At 69.8% G+C, this 25,358-nt stretch overlaps 4 protein-coding genes across 8 annotated transcripts; 2 read left to right on the top strand and 2 right to left on the bottom strand.

Annotated features, from left to right (window-relative positions):
• Positions 1–48: 48 nt before the first annotated feature.
• Positions 49–2,115, bottom strand: RDH5 (retinol dehydrogenase 5). Its single transcript, XM_035571643.1, has 4 exons — positions 1,803–2,115; positions 687–945; positions 434–597; positions 49–272 (listed from the first exon to the last, which is right to left on the bottom strand). The coding sequence occupies exons 1-4, from the start codon at positions 2,113–2,115 to the stop codon at positions 49–51; spliced, it is 960 nt and encodes a 319-aa protein (XP_035427536.1).
• A 1,045-nt stretch (positions 2,116–3,160) lies between these two features.
• Positions 3,161–5,225, bottom strand: BLOC1S1 (biogenesis of lysosomal organelles complex 1 subunit 1). Its single transcript, XM_035571641.2, has 4 exons — positions 5,108–5,225; positions 4,763–4,835; positions 3,476–3,608; positions 3,161–3,394 (listed from the first exon to the last, which is right to left on the bottom strand). The coding sequence occupies exons 1-4, from the start codon at positions 5,166–5,168 to the stop codon at positions 3,284–3,286; spliced, it is 378 nt and encodes a 125-aa protein (XP_035427534.1). The 5' UTR covers positions 5,169–5,225; the 3' UTR covers positions 3,161–3,283.
• Positions 5,226–9,266: 4,041 nt separating this feature from the next.
• On the top strand, positions 9,267–20,830 carry ITGA7 (integrin subunit alpha 7). The gene is made up of 26 exons (XM_035571662.1): positions 9,267–9,430; positions 10,995–11,122; positions 11,214–11,293; positions 11,391–11,646; positions 12,089–12,220; positions 12,355–12,474; positions 13,726–13,933; positions 14,084–14,277; positions 14,360–14,448; positions 14,532–14,659; positions 15,107–15,202; positions 15,284–15,345; positions 15,466–15,635; positions 16,230–16,400; positions 16,502–16,614; positions 16,725–16,923; positions 17,296–17,379; positions 17,453–17,532; positions 17,630–17,707; positions 17,782–17,884; positions 17,967–18,143; positions 18,220–18,312; positions 18,447–18,560; positions 18,637–18,735; positions 18,804–18,929; positions 19,967–20,830. The coding sequence occupies exons 1-26, from the start codon at positions 9,267–9,269 to the stop codon at positions 20,147–20,149; spliced, it is 3,447 nt and encodes a 1,148-aa protein (XP_035427555.1). The 3' UTR covers positions 20,150–20,830.
• A 566-nt stretch (positions 20,831–21,396) lies between these two features.
• Positions 21,397–24,547, top strand: MCRS1 (microspherule protein 1). Of its 5 annotated transcripts, none has more exons than XM_035571647.2 (14): positions 21,397–21,485; positions 21,880–22,009; positions 22,113–22,251; positions 22,328–22,486; positions 22,574–22,683; positions 22,784–22,883; positions 23,004–23,142; positions 23,249–23,324; positions 23,425–23,453; positions 23,614–23,706; positions 23,815–23,897; positions 23,964–24,051; positions 24,129–24,256; positions 24,336–24,547. In XM_035571647.2, exons 2-14 carry the CDS (start codon positions 21,900–21,902, stop codon positions 24,420–24,422), a joined length of 1,341 nt encoding a protein of 446 aa, XP_035427540.1. In that variant the 5' UTR covers positions 21,397–21,485; positions 21,880–21,899; the 3' UTR covers positions 24,423–24,547. The 5 variants fall into 5 exon arrangements, with proteins under 5 accessions (XP_035427540.1, XP_035427541.1, XP_035427539.1 ...); XM_035571648.2 differs by having other exon boundaries at positions 22,784–22,892; positions 23,815–23,870; XM_035571646.2 differs by having other exon boundaries at positions 22,784–22,892.
• Positions 24,548–25,358: the final 811 nt, after the last annotated feature.

Raw genomic sequence — 25,358 nt, 5'->3', positions numbered from 1 at the left:
GGTTTATTGGCAGCACAGGGGTGGGGGGCACTGGCGGGGGGGGGGCACCTAGCGCTGGCAGTGCGCCGGCTTGGGCAGGATGAGGGCCAGGGCCAAGTCGACGACGCAGGCAGGCAGGTAGGAGGCGGGCAGCCAGAGAAGCTTGGCGTCCCAGCCCGCGCTGTAGCGGGTGCGCGGGTGCCGGGCGCCCAGGGCGTGCTCCATGCAGGCGGTCACCTTGCCCAGGTCCGCGTCGCAGATGACGTTCATGATGAGCCGCTGCACCTTCAGATCTGGGGGGGGGAGGGGGGGGGGTTAGGGTCAGCCCCAGGCACATGCCCCGGTGTCCCCCGGGTCCCGTGCACCCCGGTGCCCCCCCAGCTCCTGTGTGCCCTGGTGCATGGAGGTGACCCCCCGTGCCTGCGCCCCCCCCCCCCCCCCCCCCCCAGCTCACACTTGTGGAAGAAATCCTCGCCATAGCTGAGCTGCGTCTCGGGGCCCAGGCGCTCCCAGAGCCGCCGCAGGGCCGCCTCGATGCCCCCCAGGTCGGTGACGGCCGTCCTGAAGAAGCCGGGCTCCACGATACTCACCTTCACCCCGAAGTGCCGCATGTCGCGCCTGCGGGCGATGCGTCCGTCCGTCAGGGGATGGGGACGGGGCTGGGGATGGAGACGGGGGGTGGGGGGGGGCGCGGGCGGGGGACCCACCGCAGGCTGTCTGAGAAGGCCTCGATGCAGTACTTGGAGAGGCAGTAGCCGCCGCCGTTGGCGGAGAGGCGGCCGAGCACGCTGGAGGTGTTCACCACGCGGCCCCGCGCCCGCTTCAGCAGCGGCAGCAGCGCCAGCGTCACCTCGATGGCCCCGAAGGTGTTGACGGCCATCACCTGCCGGTAGTCCTCGATCCGCATCCACTCCGTGGGGCCGATGGGGTTGGCCACCCCCGCGTTGTTCACCAGCCCAAAGAGCCCTTGGGGGGGGGGGAGGGAGGGGGGGATTGGGGTGCCTCTAGCAGGGTCCCCAGCCTCACCCCACGGCAGCTCTGCAGGGACCCCAGCCCCTAGAGCAGCTCCCCACGTGCTTCACAGCCCCCCCCTTGCCCCCCGTCCCCTCTCCAGAAACTCCCCAAACCTTCTTTAGGGCACCCCGGGGGGAAGGAGGCTGCATTCTGCCCCGCTGCCCACAAATGCTCCATCTCAGGTCCCCTGCTGCAATCCTTTCCTGCCCCATAGCACCCCTCCAGCCCGCCCCATAACATCCCTCCAGGACCCCCAAGCCTACCCCATAACACCTTACCAGCTCTCCCTGCCCCATAAAACCCCCCCAGTACTCCCCTATCCTCCCCTACAACACCTTACCAGCTCTCCCTGCCCATAACACTCCCCCAGGACCCCCCTATCCTCCCCTAAAATACCTTGGCAGCTCTCCCTGCCCCCAGAACACCCCCCCAGGACCCCCTTATCCTCCCCTACAACACCTTACCAGCTCTCCCTGCCCCATAACACTCCCCCAGGACCCCCCTATCCTCCCCTAAAAATACCTTGGCAGCTCTCCCTGCCCCATAACACCCCACCAGGACCCCATTATCCTTCCCCTCTAACACCTTGGCAGCACTCCCTGCCCCACAACACCCCACCAGGACCCCCTTATCCTCCCCTATAACACCTCGGCAGCTCTCCCTGCCCCATTACATGCCTCCAGGACCCCCCCACCAGCCTGCCATATAACACCCCCTCAGGACCCCCTTATCCTCCCCTAGAACACCTTACCAGCTCTCCCCACCCCACAACACCCCCCCCAAGACCCCCCCCCCCCCCCCAGCCTCACCTTTCTCGCCCACCTCCTCCCGCACCCACTCGGCAGCGCGGTGGATGCTGTCGGAGCGGGTGACGTCCAGCAGGGTGGTGCGGAGGTGCCCGGCGCAGCCCCGCTGCAGCCCCTCGGCCCCCTGGGGGGTCAGGCAGGCGGCCAGCACGCGGTAGCCGCGCCGGGCCAGCCGCCGCGCCAGCAGGTTGCTGAAGCCGCTGTCACAGCCGGTGATGAAGACGTGCTTGTCCTGCACGCACGGCAGCCGCCGCCGGTCCCGCACCAGCCAGCCCAGCACCCAGGCCAGCACCGCCAGCAAGAGGTACGGCCACATGGTGCGGGGGGGGGGGGGGGGGGGGGGCCTGTGGGGACCGGGGGTCCCCCCCCCAGGTCAATCCCTGCGCCCCTGGGGCCGAGCCCAGGCTCCCAACGCTGTGCCCCCCGCCCCCCCCCCTTGGTGCCCTGCCCCACGCCACGGGGTCAGAGCCCCCCCCCAAATTGCAAGGGGGGGTGGTGCTGAGGATCTGGTCTCGGTCCCCGCCCCACATCCCAGTGCCCTGGGGCACGCACTGGGGGGGTCCCTGCCCTGCTGCCCCCAACCTGGGCTGTAAGTGCCCCCCCCCCCCCCCCCCAGAGGCCATGGCGTGACGGGGATTAGCTAGGTGCAAGGGGTCAGCATTTGGCCGTGATCTGGGGGGGGGGATTCCCAGCTGCTCCCCCCCCACCCCAACTCAGCCACAACCCAGAGCAGGGACACCCCCACGTTCCCCCCCTGCTCCCACCCCACACGGGGGGGGGGGGCCCTCATGCCCTGTCTGTGTCCTGTACCCCCCCCATATAGAAGCCCTATAGGGCTGTGCCCCCCCCAGCCCTATTTGTGGGGGCTCTGGAGGTGCCACACTGCGCCCCCCCCCCCCCCCAAATACTCTCCATGGGGCTGGGATGGGGGGGGTCCAGGCTCAGCCTCAGGCTCTGGGGGTGCCACACTGCACCCCCCCCCCCCCAAAGTGCCCTATGGGGATGGGGGAGCAGCCAGTGTCCACCCTGGGTCCCCAGCACCTGGGGGGGCAGACAGGGGCTGAGCTGCCCCATGGGGGGGGGCACAGGGGGGGGGGACCTACCTTTGGGGGCAGCGGGCTCCAGGCACAGTGGTGGCAGCAGCAACAGAGCTGGTCTGAGCCGGGGAGGGGGTGGCTGCAGCCGCTCCTCCCCTGGGGCCTGGGGCCAAAGCTGGCGCCTGGGGGCCCCATTGGGGCCTGGAGGGGTTGGGGGGGGGGGGGTGGACGGACACAGGACCCGCTGCCACCCCCCCCCCAGTCCCCGGGGATTAGCGCCCCGAAGGCGCCTTTGTCCGGAGAAAAAGGGGCCTCAGAGCCGGGTTTAGCGTTAAAGAGGATGAGGGGGCTTAGGGGGGGCAGCCAGGGCCGCGCCGCCCCTCACCGCGGCTTTATTCTGTGTGCGAGGGGGGGTGACGGGGGGGGGCACCCCCCCGGGGGGGGCGCTCAGGAGCAGGCGGGCTGCAGCTGCCCCTTGTAGACGTACTCCAGCGCCGTGGCGATGGTGCGCATGTCCAGCTCGATGCTGCGCGCCCAGTTCTCCACGTCGCCGATCTCCTGGGGGGGGGGGGGAACGAGGGGGTGTCAGGGTGCTGCTGGTGATGGGGGGGGGGTCTGGGGGGGGGGTCCCGCGCCCACCTTGAGGGCCTGGTTGAAGTTCTCCACCATGGTGATCCACTGCCCCGTCTGCTTGGCGAACTGCGCCGCCTGCGCCTGCAGCGTCTTCACCTCCTGGTCCAGCTTGCGCTGGTTGACGTAGGCCTGGGCCACCCTGGGGGGGTGCGGGGGGGGGAATTTGGGGTGGGTGAGGGGTGACGGGGGTCAACGGGGGGGCGACGGGGGTCAACGGGGAGGCGACGGGGGATTAGGGGGTGTGTGAGGGGTGGGGGGGGGTTAATGGGGGGGGTGACGAGTGATATGGGGTTAGTGGGGTCAATGGGGGGGTGATGGGTGATATGGGGGTGTGTGAGGGGTGGGGGGGGTTAATGGGGGGGTTAATGGGGGGGGTGACGGGTGATATGGGGTTAGTGGGGGTCAAAGGGGGAGTGGGGGGGTCAGTGGGGGGGTGAGGGGGGATATGGGGGTCAACGGGGGGTGATGGGGGTTAATGGGGGGGTGAGGGGTGATATGGGGGTAATGGGGGTCAGCGGGGGGATGGCAGGGGGTGATGGGTGATTTGGGGATGATGGGGGGGTTATGGGGGTTAATGGGTGACATGAGGGTAATGGGGGTCAGTGGGGGGTGATGGGGGGTTAGTGGGGGTCAACAAGCGGTGATGGGAGATTGGAGGTTGATGGGGGGTGATGGGGGTTAACGGGGGGGTGGTGGGGGTTAATGGGGGGGTGATGGGTGATATGGGGGTAATGGGGGTCAAGGGGGGTGGGGGGGTCATGGGTGATTGGGGGTGATGGGGGGTAATGGGGGTTAACGGGGGTGGTGGTGGGGTGATGGGGGAGTGATGTGTGATATGGGGGTCAATGGGGGGGTGATGGGGGGTGATGGGGGTTAATGGGGGGTGACGGGGATTAATGGGGGAACGATGGGTGATATGGGGTAATGGGGGTCAAGGGGGGGTTATGGGGGTTAATGGAGGGTGATGGGGGTTAATGGGGGTCAAGGGGGAGGTGACAGAAGAGGTGATGGAGGTTAACGGATAACGGGGGGGTTGATGGAGGTTAAAGGGGAGGGTGATGAGGGTTAATGGGGGGGTGACGGCATGATGGGAGGGTAACGGGGGGCGATGGGGGCGTTATTGGGGGGTGATGGGGAGATTATTGGGGGGGGGGATGGGGGGGACTATTCCCAGGTTTGGGGTGAGGGTCCCAAAGTGTGGCCGGTGTCAGAGGGGAACGGGGGGGGGGGGGTCCCGAGGGAGGAGGGGTCCCGGGGGGGGGGGGGGGGGTCCCGGGGGGTCCCCGCGCTCACCCCACGTTCAGGTGATCCACCAGGGCCTCGGTCAGGCGCGTGGCGGCGGCGATCGCCTCCCTGCGGCGCCGCTCTGCGGGACGCAGCCGTCAGCGCGCGGGCCGTGACGTCAGCGCCGTGACGTCAGCGCCGCGCCGCCTGACGTCACGCCCGCGCGGGCCGTGACATCACGCACCGCTTCCCTCCCCCCCCCCCCCCCCCCGACCCCACCCGGACACCGCCGCGGCCCCCCCCTCTGCGATTGGCGGCGCCGCGGGCCAATGGGGCGGCGCGGCTGCCGGCGCCGCCGGCCAATGGGCGCGCGGCGCGGGGGCGGGGCGCGGCGGTCGCCATGGCAGCGCTCACCCTGCAGCTCGCGCCGCTCGCCCTGCCGCGCCTGGTGCTCCCGCAGCAGCCGGGACAGCATGGCGGCCCCGCTGTGCGTCGCCCTGCGTCATGGCGTCACCGCCGCCCCGCCCCGCCGCGGGGCTTGATGGGGACGGGGAGGAGCTGGGGGGGTGGCGGGGGCGCTATAGAGGGCTGGTGGGGGCCCTATAGGGAGCTGGTGGGGGCCTATAGGGGGCTGGTGGGGCCTTATAGGGGCCGAGGGGGTGCTACAGGGAGCTGGTGGGGCGCTATAGGGGCCCTATAGGGGCCCAAGGAGAGCTATAGGGCTCTGATTGGGCGTTATAGGGGCCCAGGGGGTGCTCTAGGGGCCCAAGGAGCGCTACAGGGGGCTGGTTGGGCTCTGTAGGGGCCCAGGGGGTACTATGGGGAGCTGATGGGGTGCTGTAAGGCCCAAGGAGTGCTATACGGGCCTGGGGGGGGGCGCGCTATAGGGGCCACGGAGTATTATAGGGGTCTAACGGGGCAGTGTAGGGGCCCAGGGGGTGCTCTAGGGTCCCAAGGAGTGCTCTAGGGGTGTGGAGGGTACCTGTAGGGGCCAAGGAGCGCTATAGGGGGCTGAAGGGGCCCTATGGGAGCCAAGGAGCACTACAGGGCCTGGGGGGGGGGGTATAGGGGCCCAGGGGTGCTATAGGGAGCTGATGGGGTGCTAGAGGGGCCTAAGGAGCGCTATAGGGGCCGGGGGGGGCGCTGTAGGGTCCCAAGGAGCACTATAGGGGTCTGACTGGGTGCTGTAGGGGCCCAGGGGGTGCTACAGGGAGCTGATGGAGTGCTAGAGGGGTGCAAGGAGCTCTATAGGGGCTGGAGGGGGGGCGCTATATGGGCCAAGGAGCACTATAAGGGTCTGATTAGGCGCTGTAGGGGCCCAGGAGGTGCTATAGGGGCCCAAGGAGCGTTATAGGGGGCTGAAGGGGCCCTATAGGGGCCAAGGAGCACTATAGGGGCCGGGGGGAGGTCGCTATAGGGAGCTGATAGGGTGTTATAGGGGCCCAAGGAGTGCTATAAGGCCCGGGGGGCCAGTCGCTATAGGGGCCCAAGGAACACTATAGGGGTCTAATGGGGTTCTGTAGGGGCCCAGGGGGTGCTCTAGGGTCCCAAGGAGCGCTATAGGGGTGTGGGGGGGGCATAGGACCCTAGAGGGCGCTATAGGGACCTGATTCGGCCCTATAGAGGCTGAGGGCGTATGCTACAGGGAGCTGATAGGGCGCCATGGGGGCCCAAGGAGCGCTGTAGGAGTGTGGCTGGGTGCTATAGGGGGCTAAGGAGCGCTGTAGGGGGCTGATGGTGCGTTATAGGGGCCAAGGAGCACTGTAAGGGGTCTGATTGGGCTCTTTAGGGGCCCAGGAGGTGCTATAGGGGCCCAAGGAGCGCTATAGGGGTGTGGAGGGGGCATAGCACCCTAGAGGGCGCTATAGAAGCCTGAATCGGCCCTATAGAGGCCAAGGAGCACTATAGGGAGATGATGGGCTACTATAGAGGCCAAGGGGATGCTATAGGGGCCCAAGGAGCGCTATAGGGGGCTGAAGGGGCCCTATAAGGGTCAAGGAGCACTATAGGGGCCCAGGGGGTGCTATAGGGAGCTGATGGGGTGCTATAGGGACCCAAGGAGCGCTATAGGGGCCGGGGGGGGGCGCTATAGGGGTCCAAGGAGCACTATAGGGGTCTAATGGGGCACTGTAGGGGCCCGGGGGTGCTCTAGGGTCCCAAGGAGCGCTATAGGGGTGTGGAGGGGGCATGGGACCCTAGAGGGGACCCTATAGGGGCCTGATTGGGCCCTATAGAGACCGAGGGGGTGCTATAGGGAGATGATGGGGCGCTATAGGGGCCCAAGGAGTGCTATAGGGGTGTGGCTGGGTGCTATAGGGGCCCAAGGAGCACTGTAGGGGGCTGATGGGGTGCTATAGAGGCCAAGGAGCACTATAGGGGGCTGATGGGCCACTACAGGGACCAAAGAGCACTACAGGGGTCTGACTGGGCGCTGTAGGGGCCCAAGGAGCGCTATAGGGGCCCAAGGAGCGCTATAGGGGTCTGATTGGGCTCTTCAGGGGCCCAGGGGGTGCTATAGGGGCCCAAGGAGTGCTATAGGGGTGTGGAGGGGGCATAGGACCCTAGAGGGCGCTATAGGGGCCTGAGGAGCCTTTAGGGTCTGGGGAATAGGGGGGCTATAGGGGCCCGAGGAACCTATAGGGGTTGAGGTGGGGCACCGGGACCTGGGGGGTGGGCTGTGGGGACCCACAGGGGCCTGGGGCGGAGGCTGTGGGGTCCCAGGTGGGGGCCTGGGGGGCCCGCAGTGGCCATAGGGGTCTGGCTGAGGGGGGGGCTACAGGGACCCCTAGGGGCTGGGGGTGCTGTAGGGGTCTGTTTGGGAGCCTGGGGGGGCTGAGGGAGCCTGGCTGGGTGCAGTGGGGGGGGGCAGAAAAGGGACCCTGGGGGTTTCTTCCTCCTCCTCCTCCTCCTCCTTCCTCCTCCTCTTCCTCTTCTTCCTCCTTTCCTCCAGCGGTGGCCGGGGGTGGGCAGGGGGCCAGGGGGGCGCTGGCACAGAGCAGCCCCGTTCCCATTCCCATTCCCGTTCCCATTCCCGTTCCCATTCCCATTCTCTGCCCCCCCCCCCCCCCCCCGGGAAGTGACCGCCTCTTTCCCACGGTGGCCAGGCCAGCGGGAAGGGATTTGGAGGCTCGGGGGGGGGGGGAGTGGGGGGCTGGACGGCAGCCAGGTGTTGGGGGGGGGGGGGGGGGGGGGCTCGTTCCCCCACCTCACCCCCAGGCCAGCGGCGAGGAGGAGGAGGAGGAGGAGGAGGAAGAGGTCAGCGCAGCTCCCGCAGGGCCGAGCGGCTCAGCCAACTCCCAGCCATCTCTGCGGGCCTGGGGGGAGCGGCAGTGGTTAAAAATAGCCCCCGGGCTGGAAAATATGACTGCCCCCCCCAGGCCGCTGCGGGGGCGCGGGGCTGCTCGCTCCCGGGGGGCCTGGCCCCGCGGTGCACCCCCTGCCCGCTCCCCCCACCCCAGTGTGGGTCCCAGTCCTGCTGGGGGGGGGGTTGACCCCACCCAGGGGTGCCCCATGGTGGGTGCTGGGGGGGGGGGTGCTGGGGTGGCGGGGGGGGGGCGGGGCATGAGCCTGGTGCGTGGTGGCAAACGTCCCACAGCGCTTGGGGGGGCACGGGGGGGGGGGGTGCAAAGTGTGTGGGGGGGTGCTGTGGTGTGGTGTAACGGGGTGTGCTGTGATGTGGGGTGCAAAGGGGGGGGTGTGCAAAGTGTGGGGGGGGGCACTGCAACTTGGGGTGCTGTGCGCTGTGGGGTGCTGTGTAGGGCAACTCGGGGTGCACTGCGGTGCAGTGGGGGTGCTGTGCACTGCGATGGGGCTGCTGAGCACTGCAACTGGGGGTGCTGTGCAATGGGGGTGCCAGCACCCCGCATGTGTCCGGGGGCACGGGCACAGGACGCGATGCGTTGCAGCACGCTGGGCAGCGCCGGGCCGGGTACGGCGTGTGCCGGTGCCGTGTCCCGGTGCAGCGTCCCGGTGAGCCGTCCCTGTGCGGTGTCACCGCTCTGTGTCACCGTGGTGTGTCATCGCCGTGCGTCTCTGTGCAGTGTCACCACGCTGTGTCACCACTCTGTGTCCGCTGCAGTGTCCCCGTGCAGTGTCACCGCGGTGTGTCCCGTTGCACCGTCCCCGTGCAGCATCCCCATGGTGTGTCCCCGTGCGCTGTCACTGTGCGGTGTCACAGCCATGTCCCCGTGCAGTGTCCCCGTGGTGTGTCCCCGTGCAGTGTCACCGTGGTGTGTCCCCAAGCAGTGTGACTGTGCGGTGTCCCCACGGTGTGTCCCTCTGCAGTGTCCCCATGCGGTGTCCCCACGGTGCGTCCCGTTGCACCGTCCCCACGCAGCATCCCGGTGCGGCATCCCCGCGGCGCGTCCCCGTGCGCTGTCACCGCGCAGTGCCACAGCCGCGTCCCCGTGCCGTGTCCCAGCCCCGCCGTCCCCCCGCCTGTCACTCGCCGCGGGGCGGGGGCCGCGCTGGCCGCCAGCCGGGCCCGCAGGGGCGGGGGGCGGACCGGAGCGGCGGGGAGCGGCCGGCGGGGAGCGGCCGGGAGCGGCGGGGAGCGGCGGGGGAGCGGGGCGCCATGGCGGGGCCGCGCTGGCTGCCCTGGCTGTGCCTGCCGCTGCTGGGCAGCGCCGCCTTCAACCTGGACGCGGGCAGCACGCTGCTGAAGGACGGCGCCAAGGGCAGCCTCTTCGGCTTCTCGGTGGCCCTGCACCGGCAGCTCAGCCCCGAGCCGGCCAGCTGGTGAGCGCCTGGGGGGGGCTGCGCCGCGGAGACCCCCCCGGCCCCCTCCCCATCCCCGCCTCCGGCGGCCCCGGGGTCATTCAGCGGGAAGCGGGGTGCTGGGGGGGAGCCCCGGGGTGCTGGGGGGGTGGGGGGGACACGCGCGTTCGGCCGCCGGACCCCCCCCCCCCCCCCTCCTCCAGCCCCGGCCCCGTCCCCGCCGCCCCCACGCCCCGCTCGGTGCCCAGCCGCCGGACGCCCACCCGCGTGCCAGGGGAGCCGCCGGCCCCGGGGGGGGGGGCCCAGCTGCAACGGAGCGGGGGGACACGAAGGCGAGGAGCCGAGCGGGGGGAGCCCCGGGGGTCCCGCAGCCCCCCCCACCCCGTGCCCAGTGCGCCCCCGGTCGGGGCTGGTGGCGCCAGCGCGGTGGCGCCGGTGGGAGCCGCCCGGCCCCCGCTGCCGCCCTCTCGACATTCCTGGCGCCGCCGGGCCCTTGGCGCTCCCTGCCCGGTGCTGGAGCTCCCGGCAGGTGCTTGTGGAGCTGCTGGCATCGTGCTGTGCTCCGTGGCACCGGGAACCGGGCACGGCACCGGGAACCGGGCATGGCACCGGCACTGGGTGCTGGGCACAGCACCAGGAGCCGGGCACAGCACTGGCACTGGGAATCGAGCGTGGCACTGGGCACTGGGCAGGCCCTGGGAACTGGGCACGGCACCGGGAACCGGGCACGGGGCACCGGCACCGGGAACCGGGCATGGCACCGGGCACAGCACGGGCATGGCACCATGCATGGAACGGGGCATGGCACCGGGCACTGGGCATGGCACCGGGCATGGCACCAGGCACTGGGCACAGCACAGGCACAGCACCAGTCGTGGGACCAGCACCGGTGTCCCCCTGCTCGTCCCCTCCAGTCCCCCCAGCCCCAGCATCTCCGGGGGCAGCCTCAGCCCCGAGCTCCTTACTTGGAGCCTTGGCCCGGGCACCCCGGGCACTGCCCAGTGTGGGGGGACGCGCCCGTGCCTGCTCCTGGCTCCCTCCTTTTTTGGGCATGTTGCTGCCGAGTTATTTTGAGTGAATTCCAGTTTATTTTTACCAGCTCTGCCTCTCCGTCCCCTCCTGGGGCTCCTTTGTGTCTTGAGGCCATCGTCCCCCGGGGACAGGCCAGGGGGTGCCCCACGGCCACAGGGGAGCCGCCACCTCCACGCTCCTCAGGGCACAGCGGGACGGGGCTGAGACCCCTCCCCACGGGACATGGGGGGGCCGGGGGGAGCTCAGGGGGATGGGGCCAGGGGGGGCCGGGGCGCTCTGAGGCCTGGGAAGAGCCGTGCTGGGGCCGTGGCTGCTCGGCCGCGCTGGCACCGAGCTGGGCACATGCAGTGCCCGCAGCTGTGAAATCGGGGTGGGAGCGCGGGGACAGCTGCACGGGGGTGGCGGGCAGGGGGCCGTGGCGAGGGGGTGTGTGGGGGGCGAGCGTGCAAAGCTGGCAGCGTGCGTGCAAAGCCAGCAGTGCTGGTGGGGGGGGAGGGGGGGAACACACATCCACACGCACGTGCCCTGACCGGGGGGCTCCCCGTCCCTGCAGGCTGCTGGTGGGGGCCCCCCTGGCGCCGGCGCTGCCCAGCCAAGCTGCCAACCGCACCGGGGGGCTCTTCGCCTGCCCGCTGACCCCCGAGCTCTCTGACTGCTGGCGGGTGCCCATCGACGAGGGAGGTGAGGTGCTCGGCCCCCCCCGCAGGGGGCAGAGGGGATGGAGGGGATGGGGACGGCAGCGCTGATGCTGTTCCCCTGCCCCCCCCCCAAGTGGACCTGCAGAGAGAGAGCAAAGAGAACCAGTGGCTGGGGGTGAGCGTGAAGAGCCAGGGCGCCGGCGGCAAGATCGTGGTGAGCACCCGGCGAGGGGGGTCAGGGGGGACACTGGCAGGGAGCGGGGAGGTGGCGGGGGTGCCCCGCAGCCTCCTGACGCCGCCCCCGCTCGCAGACCTGCGCCCACCTGTACGAGGCGCGGAACCGGGTGCGGCAGCCCCTGGAGACGCGGGACGTGATCGGGCGCTGCTTCGTGCTGAGCCAGGACCTGCGGGTGCGCGACGAGCTGGACGGCGGCGAGTGGAAGTTCTGCGAGGGGCGGCCGCAGGGCCACGACCGCTTCGGCTTCTGCCAGCAGGGCCTGGCCGCCGCCTTCAGCCCCGACCAGCACTACATCCTCTTCGGGGCCCCCGGCACCTACAACTGGAAGGGTGAGCGTGGGCAGGCGCCCAGGGGCATGAGCGGGTGCGAGCGCAGCAGTGGGTGTGAGCGGGGTGCATGTCCACGTGTGCTTGGGTTTGCGCACACGTGCCGGTAAGTGTGCGCATGCTGCGGGTGGGAGCACCACGGTGGGGTGTGTGTGCACGCGTGTGTGTGTGTGCATATGTGTGTGGGGTGCATGCGTGTAAGCGTGTGCACGTGTGGGTGCTGGGTGAGTCGTGGGGGCCGTGTGCATGCGCACGGCTGTGGGTGCACGGCTGCGTGTCCGTGCTGCGGGACGCCCGGCGAGGGCAAGACCCCTCCCACGCTCACAGCTCCGCGGGACAGCCAACATCTCCGGCGCCCCTTTTGTCCCCGTGCAGCAGGACGGTCCTCGGGAGGGTCCCCCCGGGAGGGTCCCCCAGCCCCTCTGACCCCTCCTCGGTTTGGCAGGGAACCTGCGTGTGGAGCTGCTTAACCAGAGCTCCCTCGACCCGCTGCGCTACGACGACGGCCCCTACGAAGCGGGGGGCGAGAAGGACCAGGACCCCTCGCTCATCCCCGTGCCTGCCAACAGCTACTTGGGTACGGGCACGGCGGAGCCCGGCGTGGCATGGGGAGCCCCCCGGACCCCCCCGCCCGGCTCCAGCCTGCCCCAACCCCGGCGCCCTCCCTGACCACCCCCCCCCCCTCTTTCTCTCTCGGCCCGCCGGGCGCAGGTTTGTTGTTTGTGACAAACGTTGATAGCTCAGACCCCGACCAGCTGGTGTACAAAAGCCCAGACCCCAACGAGAAGGTGCCCGGCGCGGCCGGCGACGTGCCCCAGAATAGCTACTTGGGTTCGTACGCGGCATCGCCGCGTCCCCGTGTGCCACCCCCCGGAGCCAACCCCCCCCCCCCCCCCCCCCCGTGTGCCACCCCCTGGAGCCGTGTCGTGTCGGTGTCCCCCCGCCCCATGTCTGTGCAGAGCAGAGGAGAGCGGAGCTGCTGCAGCCTCCAGGCCCCCAGCACACACACACATGCACACACACAGACACACGCGTGTGCACGCGCCCAGCTCGCTTTGCACGCCCCCCCCCTCCAGTGCACCCCCCTCTGCACACCCAGGTGTGCGCACACAGCCCCTTGCACACCCAACCCTACACACGCGTGGCTGTGCCCTGCCCCGTGCCGCCCCCATGCCCCCGGGACCGTTTTGGGTCCGTGTGGTGCCTGTGCCCCCCCCCCCCCCCCCGCCCCGGATCCCCTGTCCCCATGCCCTGACTGTGGCCGTGTGTCCTGTCGCTGTGCCAGGGTTGTGGTGGGGGCACCGCCAGGCTTGCGGGGGGGGCAGACACTGGGCGGGGGGGGGGGGGGGGGATTCCAGGGGTCCCACCTGAGTGCTGAGCCTGGCGTGCCCCCCCCTGCACCCCAAGTCCCTGTGCTTTTCCCTCCAGTGATGTTTCTGCATGGGGGGGAGGTGCATGGGGGCTGCATCCTGCTGGGTGCCTGGGGGCTGGGAGGGCTGTGGCAGGGCTGGGGGGCTGGGCACAGGCTGGGCTGTGCTGCTGGGGGGGGGGGGGTCGGGTGCTGCCACTGCTGCATGGGGTTGGGGGTGGGCTGTCCCCAAGCCCCTGAGGGCTCTGCATCTGCTGGGGAGGGAGATCTGGGCGCTCCAGGTCTTGCTGCTCTGTCCCCAAAATCTTCCCTTCTGGCCCCAAAATCTTCCCTTCTGGCCCTGCAGGGAAGGGAGGGGGCTGGTCCTCACCCCCCACCCCCCCCCCCACCCCGCTTTCCCCCAGAGCTGGAAGAGGCCCCAGGACCCCCCCACCTCTGCCACCCCCCCCCCCCCCCAAGTACAGACTATATCGAGCACAGAGCAGGGAAACTGAGGCACGAGCCGAGCAGGACCCCCCCCTCACCCCATCCCCATGCCCCCCACCCCAAAGCACCAGGGCCCCCAGCCACGCAGGGAGCTGAGCAGAGAGAGAGAGACGGATGGACGGACGGACAGAGGGCACCGGGTGGGGCATGGTGACGGGGACTGGGTACAAATCACCCCCCCCCCCCCCCCCAAAAAAAAAAAAACAAAACCCCGAACCCACCCGCAGGTTTCTCGGTGGACTCGGGCGCGGGCCTGACGCGGCGGCAGGAGCTGAGCTTCGTGAGCGGCGCGCCCCGTGCCAACCACACGGGCGCTGTGCTCATCCTGCGCCGTGACAGTGCCCAGCGCCTGGTGCCCGAGGCCGTGCTGCGGGGCGAGCAGCTCACCTCCGCCTTTGGCTATGCCCTGGCCGTGCTGGACCTCAACAGCGACGGGTGAGGCCGGGGGGGGGGGGGGCACAGGGTGGGGGTACCCACGGTACCCACGGTACCCACGGTGCCAGGGACCCGCAGTGCCGCCCTGTGGGGTGGCCCCGGGGGGGGGGGGGGGGGGGGGGGTGTGTGACACGGCTGCCGTGCCCGCAGCTGGATGGACCTGGTGGTGGGGGCCCCCCACTTCTTTGAGCGCAAGGAGGAGATCGGGGGGGCCGCCTATGTCTACATCAACCCGGCGGGGCACTGGGACAACGCCACCCCCCTGCGCCTCAACGGCACCCGCGGCTCCATGTTTGGCATCGCCCTGGGCGCTGCCGGGGACCTCAACCAGGACGGCTTCGAGGGTGAGGGGCGCTGGGGGGGCTTGGGGATCCCTGGGTGCTGCTGCGTCCCCCCCCCCCCCCGTCACCGCCTCTCCCCCCACAGATCTGGCTGTGGGAGCCCCCTTTGATGGTGCTGGCAAGGTCTACATCTACCACGGCAGCAACCTGGGCATCGTGGTGAAGCCGGCGCAGGTGAAGGATGGAGCTCGGGGGAGGGAAGTTCCCCGTTGCCTCCCGCTGCCGGTTCCCAGTGTCACAGCTGTCCTTGTCCCCAGGTCCTGGACGGGGAGGGCGTGGGGGTGATGGCCTTCGGGTACGCGCTCTCAGGGGGTCTGGATGTGGATGGGAACCTCTACCCCGACCTGCTCGTCGGCTCCCTCTCTGACACCGTGGTGCTGTACAGGTGAGTGCCTGCCACAGGCACCCCCGGCCCCAAACAGGGCACCCTAATCCCCAAGCATCCCCTGATCCCAAGCATCCCCTGTCCCCAAGCATCTCCTGATCCCGATCATCCCGTAACCCCAAGCACCCCGTAACCCTAAGCACCCCGTAACCCTGAGCATCCCCCATCCATGCACATCCCCTAACCCCAAGCATCCCCTAACCCCAAGCATCCCCTGATCCCAAGCACCCCGTAACCCCAAGCGTCCCCCATCCCTGTGCATCCCCTAACCCGCAGCGTCCTCTGTCCCTAAGCATTCCCCATCCCCTGGTCCCCCCATCCCCCTGACCCAGGGTCCCCCCGTCCCTTGGCACAGCTGGGGGGTCCCGTGCAGGGGCTGTGCACGGTGTGGGTGCCCCCAGTGGGGCCCAGCCCGGCACCGCCGTGCTCCGTGCTCCCCCCCCGCAGGGCTCGCCCCGTGGTCCACGTCTCCAGGAATGTCTCCCTGGTTCCCCCCAACATCGACCTGGAGCAGAGCAACTGCCAGCACCAGGAGGGCGTCTGGTGGGTGCCACGTGGCTGGGGGGGTGAGGGGGGTGTTGGGGCCGCCCCGTCTCACTCCACCTCTGCCCCGTGCCCCTGTAGTGTGGATGTCCGAGCCTGCTTCAGCTACACAGCCAGCCCGGCCAGCTACAGCCCCCGCCTCGGTGAGTGGGCACGGGCAGAGGGGCTGGGAGGTGCTGGGGGGCTGCGTGTCCCCCACAGAGGGGACGGGACCCCTGCGGGGCTGGGGGGACCCCGGCATGGCCCCGTCCCTCTGCCCCCAGTGCTGGAATACGTGTTCGATGCCGACATGGACCGGCGGCGGCTGGGCCATGCCCCCCGCGTCACCTTCCTCGGCCGCCGTCCCTCGGACCCTGAGCACCAGTTCTCGGATACAGTGGAGCTGCCCCGGCAGCGCGCCCGCGCCTGCGTCAAAGCCACCTTCCAGCTCCAGGTGGCTCCCCGTCCCTGTCCCTGTCCCTGTCCCTGTCCCTGTCCCTGTCCCTGTCCCCATCCCTGTCCCTGTCCCTGTCCCTGTCCCTGTCCCTGTCCCCATCCCTGTCCCCGTCCCTGTCCCTGTCCCCATCCCCATCCCTGTCCTCGTCCCGATCCTGACCCTGTCCTTGTCCCTGTCCCCATCCTCGTCTCCAAATCTGTCCCATTCCCAGACCCGTCTCCATCCCTATCCATTCCTGTCCCCATCCTTGTCCCTTCACCATCCCTGTCCTCATCCCTGTGGCATTTCTGTCCCATCCCTGGCCTCTTCCCCATCCCTGTCCCCATCCTTGTTCCATCCCTGTGCCATCTCCATCCCATCCCTGTCCCCATTCCCATGCCTGTGCCATCCCCATCCCATCCTTATCCTTTTCCCATCCCTGTCCCCATCCTCATCTCTGTCCCCGGCCCATCCCCATCCCCATCCCCATCCCCATCCCCATCCCCATCCCCATCCCTGTGCCATCCCTGTCCCTATCCTCATCCCTGTCCCATCCCTGTCCCTGTCCCATGCCCCCCCCCTTACCCTCACCCTTGCTCTTGCTGTCCCCAGGACAGCATCCGTGACAAGCTGCGCCCCATCGCCGTCACCCTCGCCTACGGCATCCAGGGGGCCGGGGCAGCACGGCACAGCCGGGGGGCCACACGACACAGCCGGGGGGCCACCCTGCCACCCCTGTCCCCCGTGCTCAGCCCCCAGCAGCCCAGCAGCCAGCGCACCGAGGTGAGGAGCCGTCCTGCTCGGGGCCAGCTCGGGGGCTGCCTCCCTCGAGGTGTCCCCGACCCTTTTGTGTCGTCCCCCCCCCCCCCCCTCCCCCCCCGCAGGTGCACTTTCTGAAGCAGGGCTGCGGGGACGACAAGATCTGCCAGAGCAACCTGCAGCTGCACTTCCAGTTCTGCGCCCGCCTGGGGGACGCCGATTTCGTGCCCCTGCCCAGGTGAGTGGGGCTGGGCGCTGTTCATATTCCCCCCCCAACACATCCTCACCCCACGGGGTGGAGGGGATGCCCGGCGGGGGCTCACAGGGTCTGTGTCCCCCACCCCCCAGGGGTGAGGATGGCACTGCCATCTTCGCCATGAGCGACCAGAAGGACGTGGCCCTGGAGATCCATGTCACCAACCTGCCCTCGGACCCTGCGGAGCCGCAGCGGGACGGGGACGATGCCCACGAGGCCGTGCTCACCGCCACCTTCCCTGAGGAGCTGCCCTACTCTGCCGTGCGCCCCTATGATGGCCGGGCACCCTCGGTGCGGCAGGGGCTGGGTGGGGGGCGAGGGAGGGGGGCTTTGGGGGGCGGAGCAGTGGGGACAGATCTGGGGTCCCAGGGATGCAGAGGGATGGGGATGGTCCTGAGGGTGCAGAGGGGGTGGGATGGGGATGGATGTAGGGGGATGGATCTTGCGGGGCTGGGGTTTGGGCAGGGGCTGGTCCCAAAGGTGATGGGGTTTGGGACGGGGCTGGTTCTGAGGTGATGCTGGGGTTTGGGATGGGGCTGGTCCCAGAGGTGCTGGGGTTTGGGACGAGGCTGGTCCCAGAGGTTCTGGGGTTTGGGATGGGGCTGGTTCCGGGGGTGCAGGATGGGGAGTGCCCGCAGCAGGTCCTCAGCTCTCTGCCCCCAGGACAAGCCGGTGGTGTGCCTCGCCAACCAGAACGGCTCGCAGGTGGAGTGCGAGCTGGGGAACCCCATGAAACGTGGAGCCCAGGTGGGCACAGCTCCTTGAGCCCCCCCCATCCTCCCCGGGACCCCCAGCCCCAACCCTCGCCCTGTGCCCCCAGGTGCGTTTCTACCTCATCCTCAGCACCCTGGGCATCACCCTCCAGACCACGGACCTGGTGGTGGAGCTGGCCCTGTCCACGTGAGCTGGGGCGGGTGGCGGGGGCTCTGCAGGTGGCATGGGGGGTGGGCTCAGAGCGATGCTCCCCCCCCCCCCCCGATCCCCTTCTTTTCCCCAGGATCAGCGAGCAGCCGGGGCTGGAGCCGGTGGTGGCTCGGGCGCGCGTAGTCATCGAGCTGCCTCTCTCCGTGACGGGGTGAGTGGCAGCGGGGTGGGGGCTGCCCCCCCCCCCCCCGGGTCCCCCTGACCCCCACCACTGTGTCTCCGCAGCGTGGCCATGCCGCCCCGGCTCTTCTTTGGCGGGGTGGTGCGGGGCGAGAGCGCAGTGCGGCGGGAGAGCCAGGTGGGCAGCGCCGTGCGCTTCGAGGTGACGGTGAGTCCGGGGGGCTGGGGGGGGGGGTTGCGCAGCCGTGCCCCCCCAGCACATGCAGCCAACCCCAAACCGTCCCGCGCAGGTCTCCAACCGGGGCCAGTCGCTGAAGACGCTGGGCTCGGCCTTCCTCACCCTGCAGTGGCCCCATGAGATCAGCAATGGGAAGTGGCTGCTGTACCCGCTGCAGCTGGAGCTGGCGGCCGCACCGGGGCCGCGGGCAACCTGCAGCCCCGCTGCCAACCCGCTGCTGCTGGCCCTGGTACGGTGGGGGGGGGGGAGTGGGACGGTGAGGAGGGGGATGCTGTCCCCTCTCCATGCCTGTCCTTGTCCCCCAGGAGCCACCAGGGGACACTGAGCTCACCGAAGCACCCGCCGTGGGGTCCTGGCGGGTGCCAGCACCCGCAGAAAGGAAAAGGAATGTGACACTGGTGAGCGGGGCTGGGGTGCTCCTGCTATCGGGGTGCTCCCATCCCTAGGATGCTCATGTTTCTGGGGTGCTCCCAGTCCTGGGGTGCTCCCGCTCCTGGGCGCGTGGCCACGCTGTGACCCCCTTGTCCCCCAGGACTGTGCCCAGGGCACCGCGCGCTGCCTGGCGTTTCGCTGCCCGCTGCACAGCTTTGAGCGTGCCGCCGTGCTCACCGCCCGTGGGCGGCTCTGGAACAGCACCTTCCTGGAGGTGAGAAGGGAACGGGGACGGGGACAGGGACAGGGATGGGGACAAGGACAAGCCCTGTCCCATGCCCCCGCTGCAGGAGTTCCTGGCCGTCACCTCGGTGGAGCTGATTGTGCGTGCCAGCGTCTCGGTGACCTCCTCCATCAAGAACCTGGTGCTGAAGGACGCCTCCACGCAGGTCTGACCCCACACCCCCGGCACCCGGCGCCCTCCCCGCCACCCCCTGACCCACGCTGCTGTCTCCAGATCCCTGTCACCATCTACTTGGACCCTGGGGTGGCGGTGGCTGGCGGCGTGCCCTGGTGGGTCATCCTCCTGGCCGTGCTGGCCGGCATTCTTGTCCTGGCCCTGCTGGTCTTCATCCTCTGGAAGGTGAGTGAGGGGGACGGGGTCCCTGTGGCAGGATGTGTCCCCCACCCTGTGATACGGGGTGCCCAGGCTGTGCCATGCCGTGCCGTACCACCCTGGCCATGCTACGCTACCCCTACTGTGTCGTGCCACACTGTGCTGCTGGGCCACTGCTACGCCATGCTGTGCCATGCCACGCGGTGCCGTGGTGTCAGGGCACTGCCGTGCCGTACCACGCCATGCCTTTGGACCAGTGCTGTGCCGTGCCGTGCTGTGCCGTGCCCAGCCTCACCTTCTCACTTCCTCCCCAGTGCGGCTTCTTCAAGCGGAGCAGCCAAACCTCCCGCTACGCCGCTAACTATTACCGGGCCCGCCGGAGGCTGCAGCCCTCCGAGGCGGACAAGCAGGCTCTGGAGGGCCAGCGGTAACGCGGGGCCGGCTCCCCGGGCCAGCAGCAGCCAGCACGGGTGCGCACGGGCGCGCAGCCCCCCTGCACGGGTGTGCGAAGGCGTGCAGTGTGCCCAGGAGGGGGGGATGAGGGCTTGCGGTGTCTGCATGCAGTTGTGCGAGGGTTTGAAGCAGTGGGGTGGGTGGAAGAGGGTTTGCAGCGTCAGGGTAGCATGGTGCGAGGGTTTGCAGTGCTGGCGTGTGGGTGTGCCAGGGTTTGCTGTGCTGGTGCACAGGTGTGCGAGGATTTGCAGGGCTGGCATGTGGGTGTGCAAGGGTTTGCAGCATCGGGGGTGGCTGGATGAGGGTTTGCAGCGGCGGGGTGGCAGGGTAGGAGCCTGCGGTGCTGCTGGTGCACGGCCGTGCCAGGGTTTGCAGTGCTGAGCCAGGCCGTGCCGTGCTGGCACGCAGATACGCGAGGGTTTGCAGCACCAGTGCAACGTGCATGCCCCCGTGGTGACTTCTGGGGGGAGCACAGTGGGACAGGCAAGCGCAGAGCTGTGAGCACGTGGAGCCAGACCCGATCCCGTCTGGCTGCCTGTGCCACCCAGCGGGGCTGAGCCGTGGCCAGGCGCTGCCCGCAGCCCCCGGTGCTGACCCCCCGCTCCCCGCAGCTGGGCTTCTTCCGCCGGGCGCGCTACGCGCCGCCGGCCGTGCCGCAGTACCACGCTGTGAAGATCCCGCGGGAGGAGCGGCAGCAGTTCCGTGAGGAGAAGATGGGCACCATCCAGAGGAAGGAGTGGGCTGTGAACTGGAGCGAGGCCAGCGACGGGCACGTCACCCCCAGCTCGGCGTAGCCCTGGGGCTGCTGGCCGTGCCGCAGGACCCCAGCGGGCGCAGGGGGAAGTGGGACACGGAGCCCCCAGCCCTGCTGGCTGTGCCCCAGGGAAGGAGCCTTTGGCAATGCGTCGGGACACGCACGTGTGTGCCAGCACACGCCTGCCTCGGCCAGGCACACCCAGAACTGCTTGCACTGGGACAAGGCCCCCGGGGACGGCTCAGCTGTAGGCTGTGGCTTGTCCCCAGAGGGATGGATGTCCCCTGTAGGGACAGCTCGGCCCTACAGGGATGGCCCCATCCTATGAGGGGCTGGCTTGTCCCCAAGGGATGGCTTATCCCCAGAGGGATGGCTCGTCCCCAAGGGGCTGGCGTGTCCCCAAGGGGCTGGCATATCCCCAAAGGGATGGCATGTCCCCAAAGGGCTGACGTGTCCCCGAAGGGGTGGTGCGTCCCCAAAGGCATGGCTTATTCCAGAGGGACGGCTTGTCCCGAAGGGATGGCGTGTCCCCAGAGGGATGGCCTGTCCCCAGGGGGCTGGCGTGTCCCCAGAGGGATGGCATGTCCCCAAGGGATGGCGTGTCCCCAGGGGGCTGGCTTGTCCCCAGAACACCTCAGCCCCCTTGGGGACGGCTCGACCCTACAGCGACCCCCTCCTACGAGGCCGACCCTGCCCCCGGGGCCGGCCCAGCCCCGAGCGTCGCTCAATGAAACCCAATAAAAGGAGCAGCCCCCCCGACCCCGCCCCGTGTCGTCCCTTCGAGCCCCCCCCGCCTTGGCCGATCCCGGGCGGGGCCCCACGCCCCCCCCAGCCCCCCCCCCCCGCCGGGGTTCGGGGGTCCCAGGTCCCAGCAGGGAGCGGGGAAGCGCCGGGGGCAGCCGAGCTGCGGAAGGGGGCAGCGCCGCCATGATGGGGGCGGCCGCGGCCGCTGGGAGCGGCCATGATGGGTGGGGCGGGGGAGCGGCCCTGGTGGGTGCCGCCATGATGGATGTGGCGGCGGTCCCTGGGAGCGGCCATGATGGGAGCGGCCATGATGGGTGCGGCGGTTTCCATGGCCGGGACGGGGGCCTGCGCTGCCGTGGCCCTGCTCGTGGGGACACCGGGAGCCCGGCCCTGTCCCCGGCCCTGTCCCCGGCCCCGGTTGGCCCCATCGACTACAGCGCTTCGGAAAAAGGAGGGCGCGGCCCTGCCCTCAACCAAGATGGCGGCGCCCTGACCCAAGATGGCGCCGGGCTAACAACACGCGCTGCCTTTTGGCTGACGTCAGAACTGCTTCCGCCGCCACCCGGAAGCGGCCCGTCCATGGAGGCGCCCAGGCCGAGGGCGTCGCGGAGCCGCCGCCGCTCCCGGGGATGGTGAGAGCGGGGCGGGGGGCGCGGCCCCACGGGGGTCCCCACGGGTGTCCCCCCGCGCCCCCCTCATCCCCTCGGGACCCTCCCGGGACCCCGCCTGGCTCCTCCTCAGGATCCCCCGGTCCCCTCCGGTCCCCCCCCCCCCCCCCCCGGGACCTCCCCAGTCCCCTCCGGTCCCCCCCCGGGACCTCCCCGGTCCCCCCGCCCCCCCCCCCGGGACCTCCCAGGACCCCCCCGCCCCCCTCCCCCCGGACCTCCCGTGTCCCCCCCCCCGGTCCCCATAACGGGTCAGAGCCCGTCCGAGCCCCCGCCCCGGGACCTCCCCGGTTCCCCTCCAGTCCCCCCCCGGTCCGGTCCCCGGGGACATTCAAGGACCGTCGCCCCCTGCCCCCCCCAGAGGTGCTGTCCCCTGACCTGATGGCGTCGGGCGCGGCGAGTCGCTCCGAGGACGAGGAGTCGCTGGCGGGGCAGAAGCGGGGCTTGGCCCAGGCCTCGGGCGCCATCCCGAAGCGCCGCAGCTCCTCACGGTACGGTACCGGGGGTTGGGGGTGGGCCGGGGGGGTGCGGGGCCAGGCTCGGCCCCGGGCAGGGGAGGGGGCGGCGGGGCCAGAGCCGCCTCCTGCCCGCCAGGTTCATCAAGCGGAAGAAGTTCGACGATGAGCTGGTAGAGAGCAGCCTGGCCAAGTCCTCCAGCCGGGCCAAGGGCGCCGGCGGCGTGGAGCCGGGGCGCTGCTCGGGCAGCGAGCCCTCTTCCAGCGAGAAGAAGAAGGTGAGGAGGCAGCGGGGGCGTTGCGGGGCGCCTGGGACACGCGGGGAGACCCCAACGCCCCTCGCTGCCCGCCCAGGTTTCCAAGTCCGTGTCCACCCCAGTTGCGCCCAGCCCCGTCCCGACCCCTGGCCTTGCCAAGCGGATGAAAAAGAGCAAGCAGCCCCTGCAGGTGACGAAGGACCTGGGCCGCTGGAAACCTGCCGATGACCTTCTGCTCATCAACGCTGTGCTGCAGGTAATGGCCCCGGCTCTCCCTGGGGTCCTGGCGGGGGGGGTCTGCAGCCCCCGGCGGAGCCGTGCCCTCACCTGGGGGCTTTCCCAGACCAACGACCTCACCTCGGTGCACTTGGGCGTGAAGTTCAGCTGCCGCTTCAACCTGCGGGAGATCCAGGAGCGCTGGTACGCGCTGCTCTACGACCCCATCATCTCCAAGTAAGCACGGGGCCGGGCCTAGGGGTGGGGGGCAGTGCCACCCCTGTGGGGGGGGGCAGCGGGGGACGCAGGGGCTCTCACTCCGCCCCCCCCCCCGCAGGCTGGCTTGCCAGGCCATGCGGCAGCTGCACCCCGAGGCCATCGCCGCCATCCAGAGCAAGGTGCTCTTCAGCAAAGCCGAGGAGCAGCTGCTGAACAAGGTGGGATCGGTAAGAGACGGCAGGGCTGGGAGTTTAATATGGGCTGGGGGGGCTCCAGGCTGGTGTCTCCTCCTCCAGAGAGGCGTCCTTGGTGCCACGCGTCTCTTGTCCCCCCTGCAGAGCAGCCAGCCTACGCTCGACACCTTCCAGGAGCTCCTCCACAAGCACCCCGACGTCTTCTACCCCTCACGGACGGCCAAGGCCCTGCAGCTGCACTGGCAGCTCATGAAGCAGTACTACCTGCTGGACGACCAGACCGGTGAGCCCCACATCCCCCCTGTGCCCTGTGTGTCCCCTCCCATGCCGCCCCCCCAAAACCCTTCTACTTTTGCGCCCCTCACTCCCTCCCCTCCTGCACCTTCCAGTACAGCCGCTGCCCAAGGGGGACCAAGTGCTCAACTTCTCAGACGCTGAGGACATGCTGGATGACAGCAAGCTGAAGTGAGGTTTGGGGGGGCCCTGGGGGGCAGAGTGGGGTGCTGGGGGTGTGCAAGGGTGCTGGGGGGGGGGCCTGTCTGATCCTGCCTCTTCTCTTCTGCAGGGATGTACGGGATGAGGTGCTGGAGCACGGTGAGTGCAGCCCGCTCCTGGCCATGCTGCTAGGTCTGGGTGGTCCAAATCAGCAGGGTGGGCCTGGGGGGGCCCAAATCAACAGGGAGGGATCTGGGGGGGTTGGCCGGGGTCAGGTGCCCCCCCCCCACCCCCAGCTCCCTTCTCCCTCTCTCCCCAGAGCTGACCGTGGCCGACCGGCGCCAGAAGCGGGAGATCCGGCAGCTGGAGCAGGAGCTGCACAAGTGGCAGGTGCTGGTTGACAGCATCACGGGTGAGAGTTGAGAGCAGCTGGTCCGTCTGTCCGTCCGTCTGTCCGTCCGTCTGTCTGTCTGTCCTGCCATCCGTCTGCTCCCCCCCCATCTCGCCCTCCTCCCCGCAGGCATGAGCTCCCCAGACTTCGACAGCCAGACGCTGGCCGTGCTGCGGGGCCGGATGGTGCGGTACCTCATGCGCTCCCGGGAGGTGAGTGCGGGGTTGAGCCCCCCCCAGACGGAGCCCCCCCAGCTCCTGATGCTCCCCTCTCCCCAGATCACGCTGGGCAGAGCCACCAAGGACAACCAGATCGACGTGGACCTAGCGCTGGAGGGCCCAGCCTGGAAGATCTCCCGCAAGCAAGGTGGGAATGGGGCTGGGCTGTTTCAGGGGGGGGTCTCTGGCTGTTCTCCCCCCTCACGCCCTGCTGCCCCCCTCCAGGTGTCATCAAACTGAAGAACAACGGGGATTTCTTCATCGCCAATGAGGGCCGGCGCCCCATCTACATCGACGGGCGGCCCGTGCTTGGCGGCAACAAGTGGAAGCTCAACAACAACTCGGTGGTGGAGGTGAGCTGGGGGCGGCTCAGGGGTCCCGGGGGGGGGCTCAGGGGTCCAGTCCCACTCACCCCCTGCCTCCTCCCTGCAGATCGCCAGCCTCCGCTTCGTCTTCCTCATCAACCAGGACCTGATCGCGCTCATCAAGGCGGAGGCGGCCAAGCTGGCCCAGCAGTGACAAGGGGTGGGGGCTGCTCTGTGTGGCCCCGCCCCCAGCCCCACATAGGGTGATGGGGAAGTCCCCCCGGACTCTCCCGTGGGGTTGGAGGCTGCTGGAAATAAAGTGTTTTACTCCAACCCTGAGCTCCTGGGCTCTGGTTTTGCTGTCGCTCCTTTATTGATGAGGGCAGAGGGGGGGCTCTGCCCAGGTGGGGGCACACCGGGGGTCCCCGTACAGGCCCGTCCCCTCCTCTTGAAGCTCAGGACTAGGCTCCCCCCCCCTCAGCGCCAGCTCCAGGCCCAGCCCTTCCCAGGGTTGTGCTTGTGGGGGGGGGGGATGCCCGCAGGCAGCGGAGCCCACTCGGTTATTTTTTACCCCTCCCCGGTGGCACGGGCGGTGCCCGTTGCCACATTTGCATATATTTGCATAGGAGCAGCCCGGAGGGTTTGGGAGCTGGGGGGGAAGGCTGCTTGCCCCACGGGAGCCAGCAGGGGGCTCCCCTCTCCCCTCTCCGGGGCTTTTCCCAGGGGCCGGGGCGATCCCGGGGCTTCAGCCCCCCCCCCGCAGTCCTCCCCCGCCGGTTGCCAGCCCCGTGGTGCTCCGGAGCGGCACGGCGTGGGCGGGACGGGAATTTATCGCCCCGGGAGGGGGCAGCGCCAGCCCCCAGCGTGTGCCCCGTCCTCCCGGTCCCTCCCGGTCCCCCCCGACCCCCTCTGGGCCCCCCCCGTCCCCCTCCCGTGCACTCACGCGTCCCGGCGAAGCGGTGGGCGATGGTGCCCAGGAAGGCTTTTGCAAGAGCCAAGAGAACCGCCCCCCCCCCCGCCATCGGTGGCATCCCCACGGCTACCAGAGCCCCTCCTCCAGCCCCCGGGCACTGCCCCCCACCCCAGTAAAGCCGCCCCCCCCCCCCCCCCCCAGGTGGGACCGGTTTGGGTCTGCCAAAATGGGGAGGGA

Source organism: Cygnus atratus, chromosome 29, assembly GCF_013377495.2.
Source record: "Cygnus atratus isolate AKBS03 ecotype Queensland, Australia chromosome 29, CAtr_DNAZoo_HiC_assembly, whole genome shotgun sequence".
Taxonomy (NCBI): Eukaryota; Metazoa; Chordata; class Aves; order Anseriformes; family Anatidae; genus Cygnus; species Cygnus atratus.
The sequence above is the reverse complement of the archived record's forward strand: the minus strand, read 5'-3'. Positions and strand labels throughout refer to the sequence as shown.

Coding starts and splice junctions, on each gene's coding strand:
- RDH5 (XM_035571643.1), bottom strand. CDS start 2,115: ATGTGGCCGTACCTCTTGCTGGCGGTGCTGGCCTGGGTGCTGGGCTGG. Junction 946..1,802: donor GGAGGAGGTGGGCGAGAAAG/GTGAGGCTGGGG, acceptor CCCCCCCCCAAG/GGCTCTTTGGGCTGGTGAAC. Junction 273..433: donor CGAGGATTTCTTCCACAAGT/GTGAGCTGGGGG, acceptor TCCCCCCCCCAG/ATCTGAAGGTGCAGCGGCTC.
- BLOC1S1 (XM_035571641.2), bottom strand. CDS start 5,168: ATGCTGTCCCGGCTGCTGCGGGAGCACCAGGCGCGGCAGGGCGAGCGG. Junction 4,836..5,107: donor CGAGCGGCGCGAGCTGCAGG/GTGAGCGCTGCC, acceptor TGCGTCCCGCAG/AGCGGCGCCGCAGGGAGGCG. Junction 3,609..4,762: donor GTGGATCACCTGAACGTGGG/GTGAGCGCGGGG, acceptor GCACCCCCCCAG/GGTGGCCCAGGCCTACGTCA.
- ITGA7 (XM_035571662.1), top strand. CDS start 9,267: ATGGCGGGGCCGCGCTGGCTGCCCTGGCTGTGCCTGCCGCTGCTGGGC. Junction 11,123..11,213: donor GGTGCCCATCGACGAGGGAG/GTGAGGTGCTCG, acceptor CCCCCCCCCAAG/TGGACCTGCAGAGAGAGAGC. Junction 17,533..17,629: donor GTGGAGCTGGCCCTGTCCAC/GTGAGCTGGGGC, acceptor TCTTTTCCCCAG/GATCAGCGAGCAGCCGGGGC.
- MCRS1 (XM_035571644.2), top strand. CDS start 21,900: ATGGCGTCGGGCGCGGCGAGTCGCTCCGAGGACGAGGAGTCGCTGGCG. Junction 22,010..22,112: donor AAGCGCCGCAGCTCCTCACG/GTACGGTACCGG, acceptor CCTGCCCGCCAG/GTTCATCAAGCGGAAGAAGT. Junction 23,707..23,814: donor GCTGGTTGACAGCATCACGG/GTGAGAGTTGAG, acceptor TCCTCCCCGCAG/GCATGAGCTCCCCAGACTTC.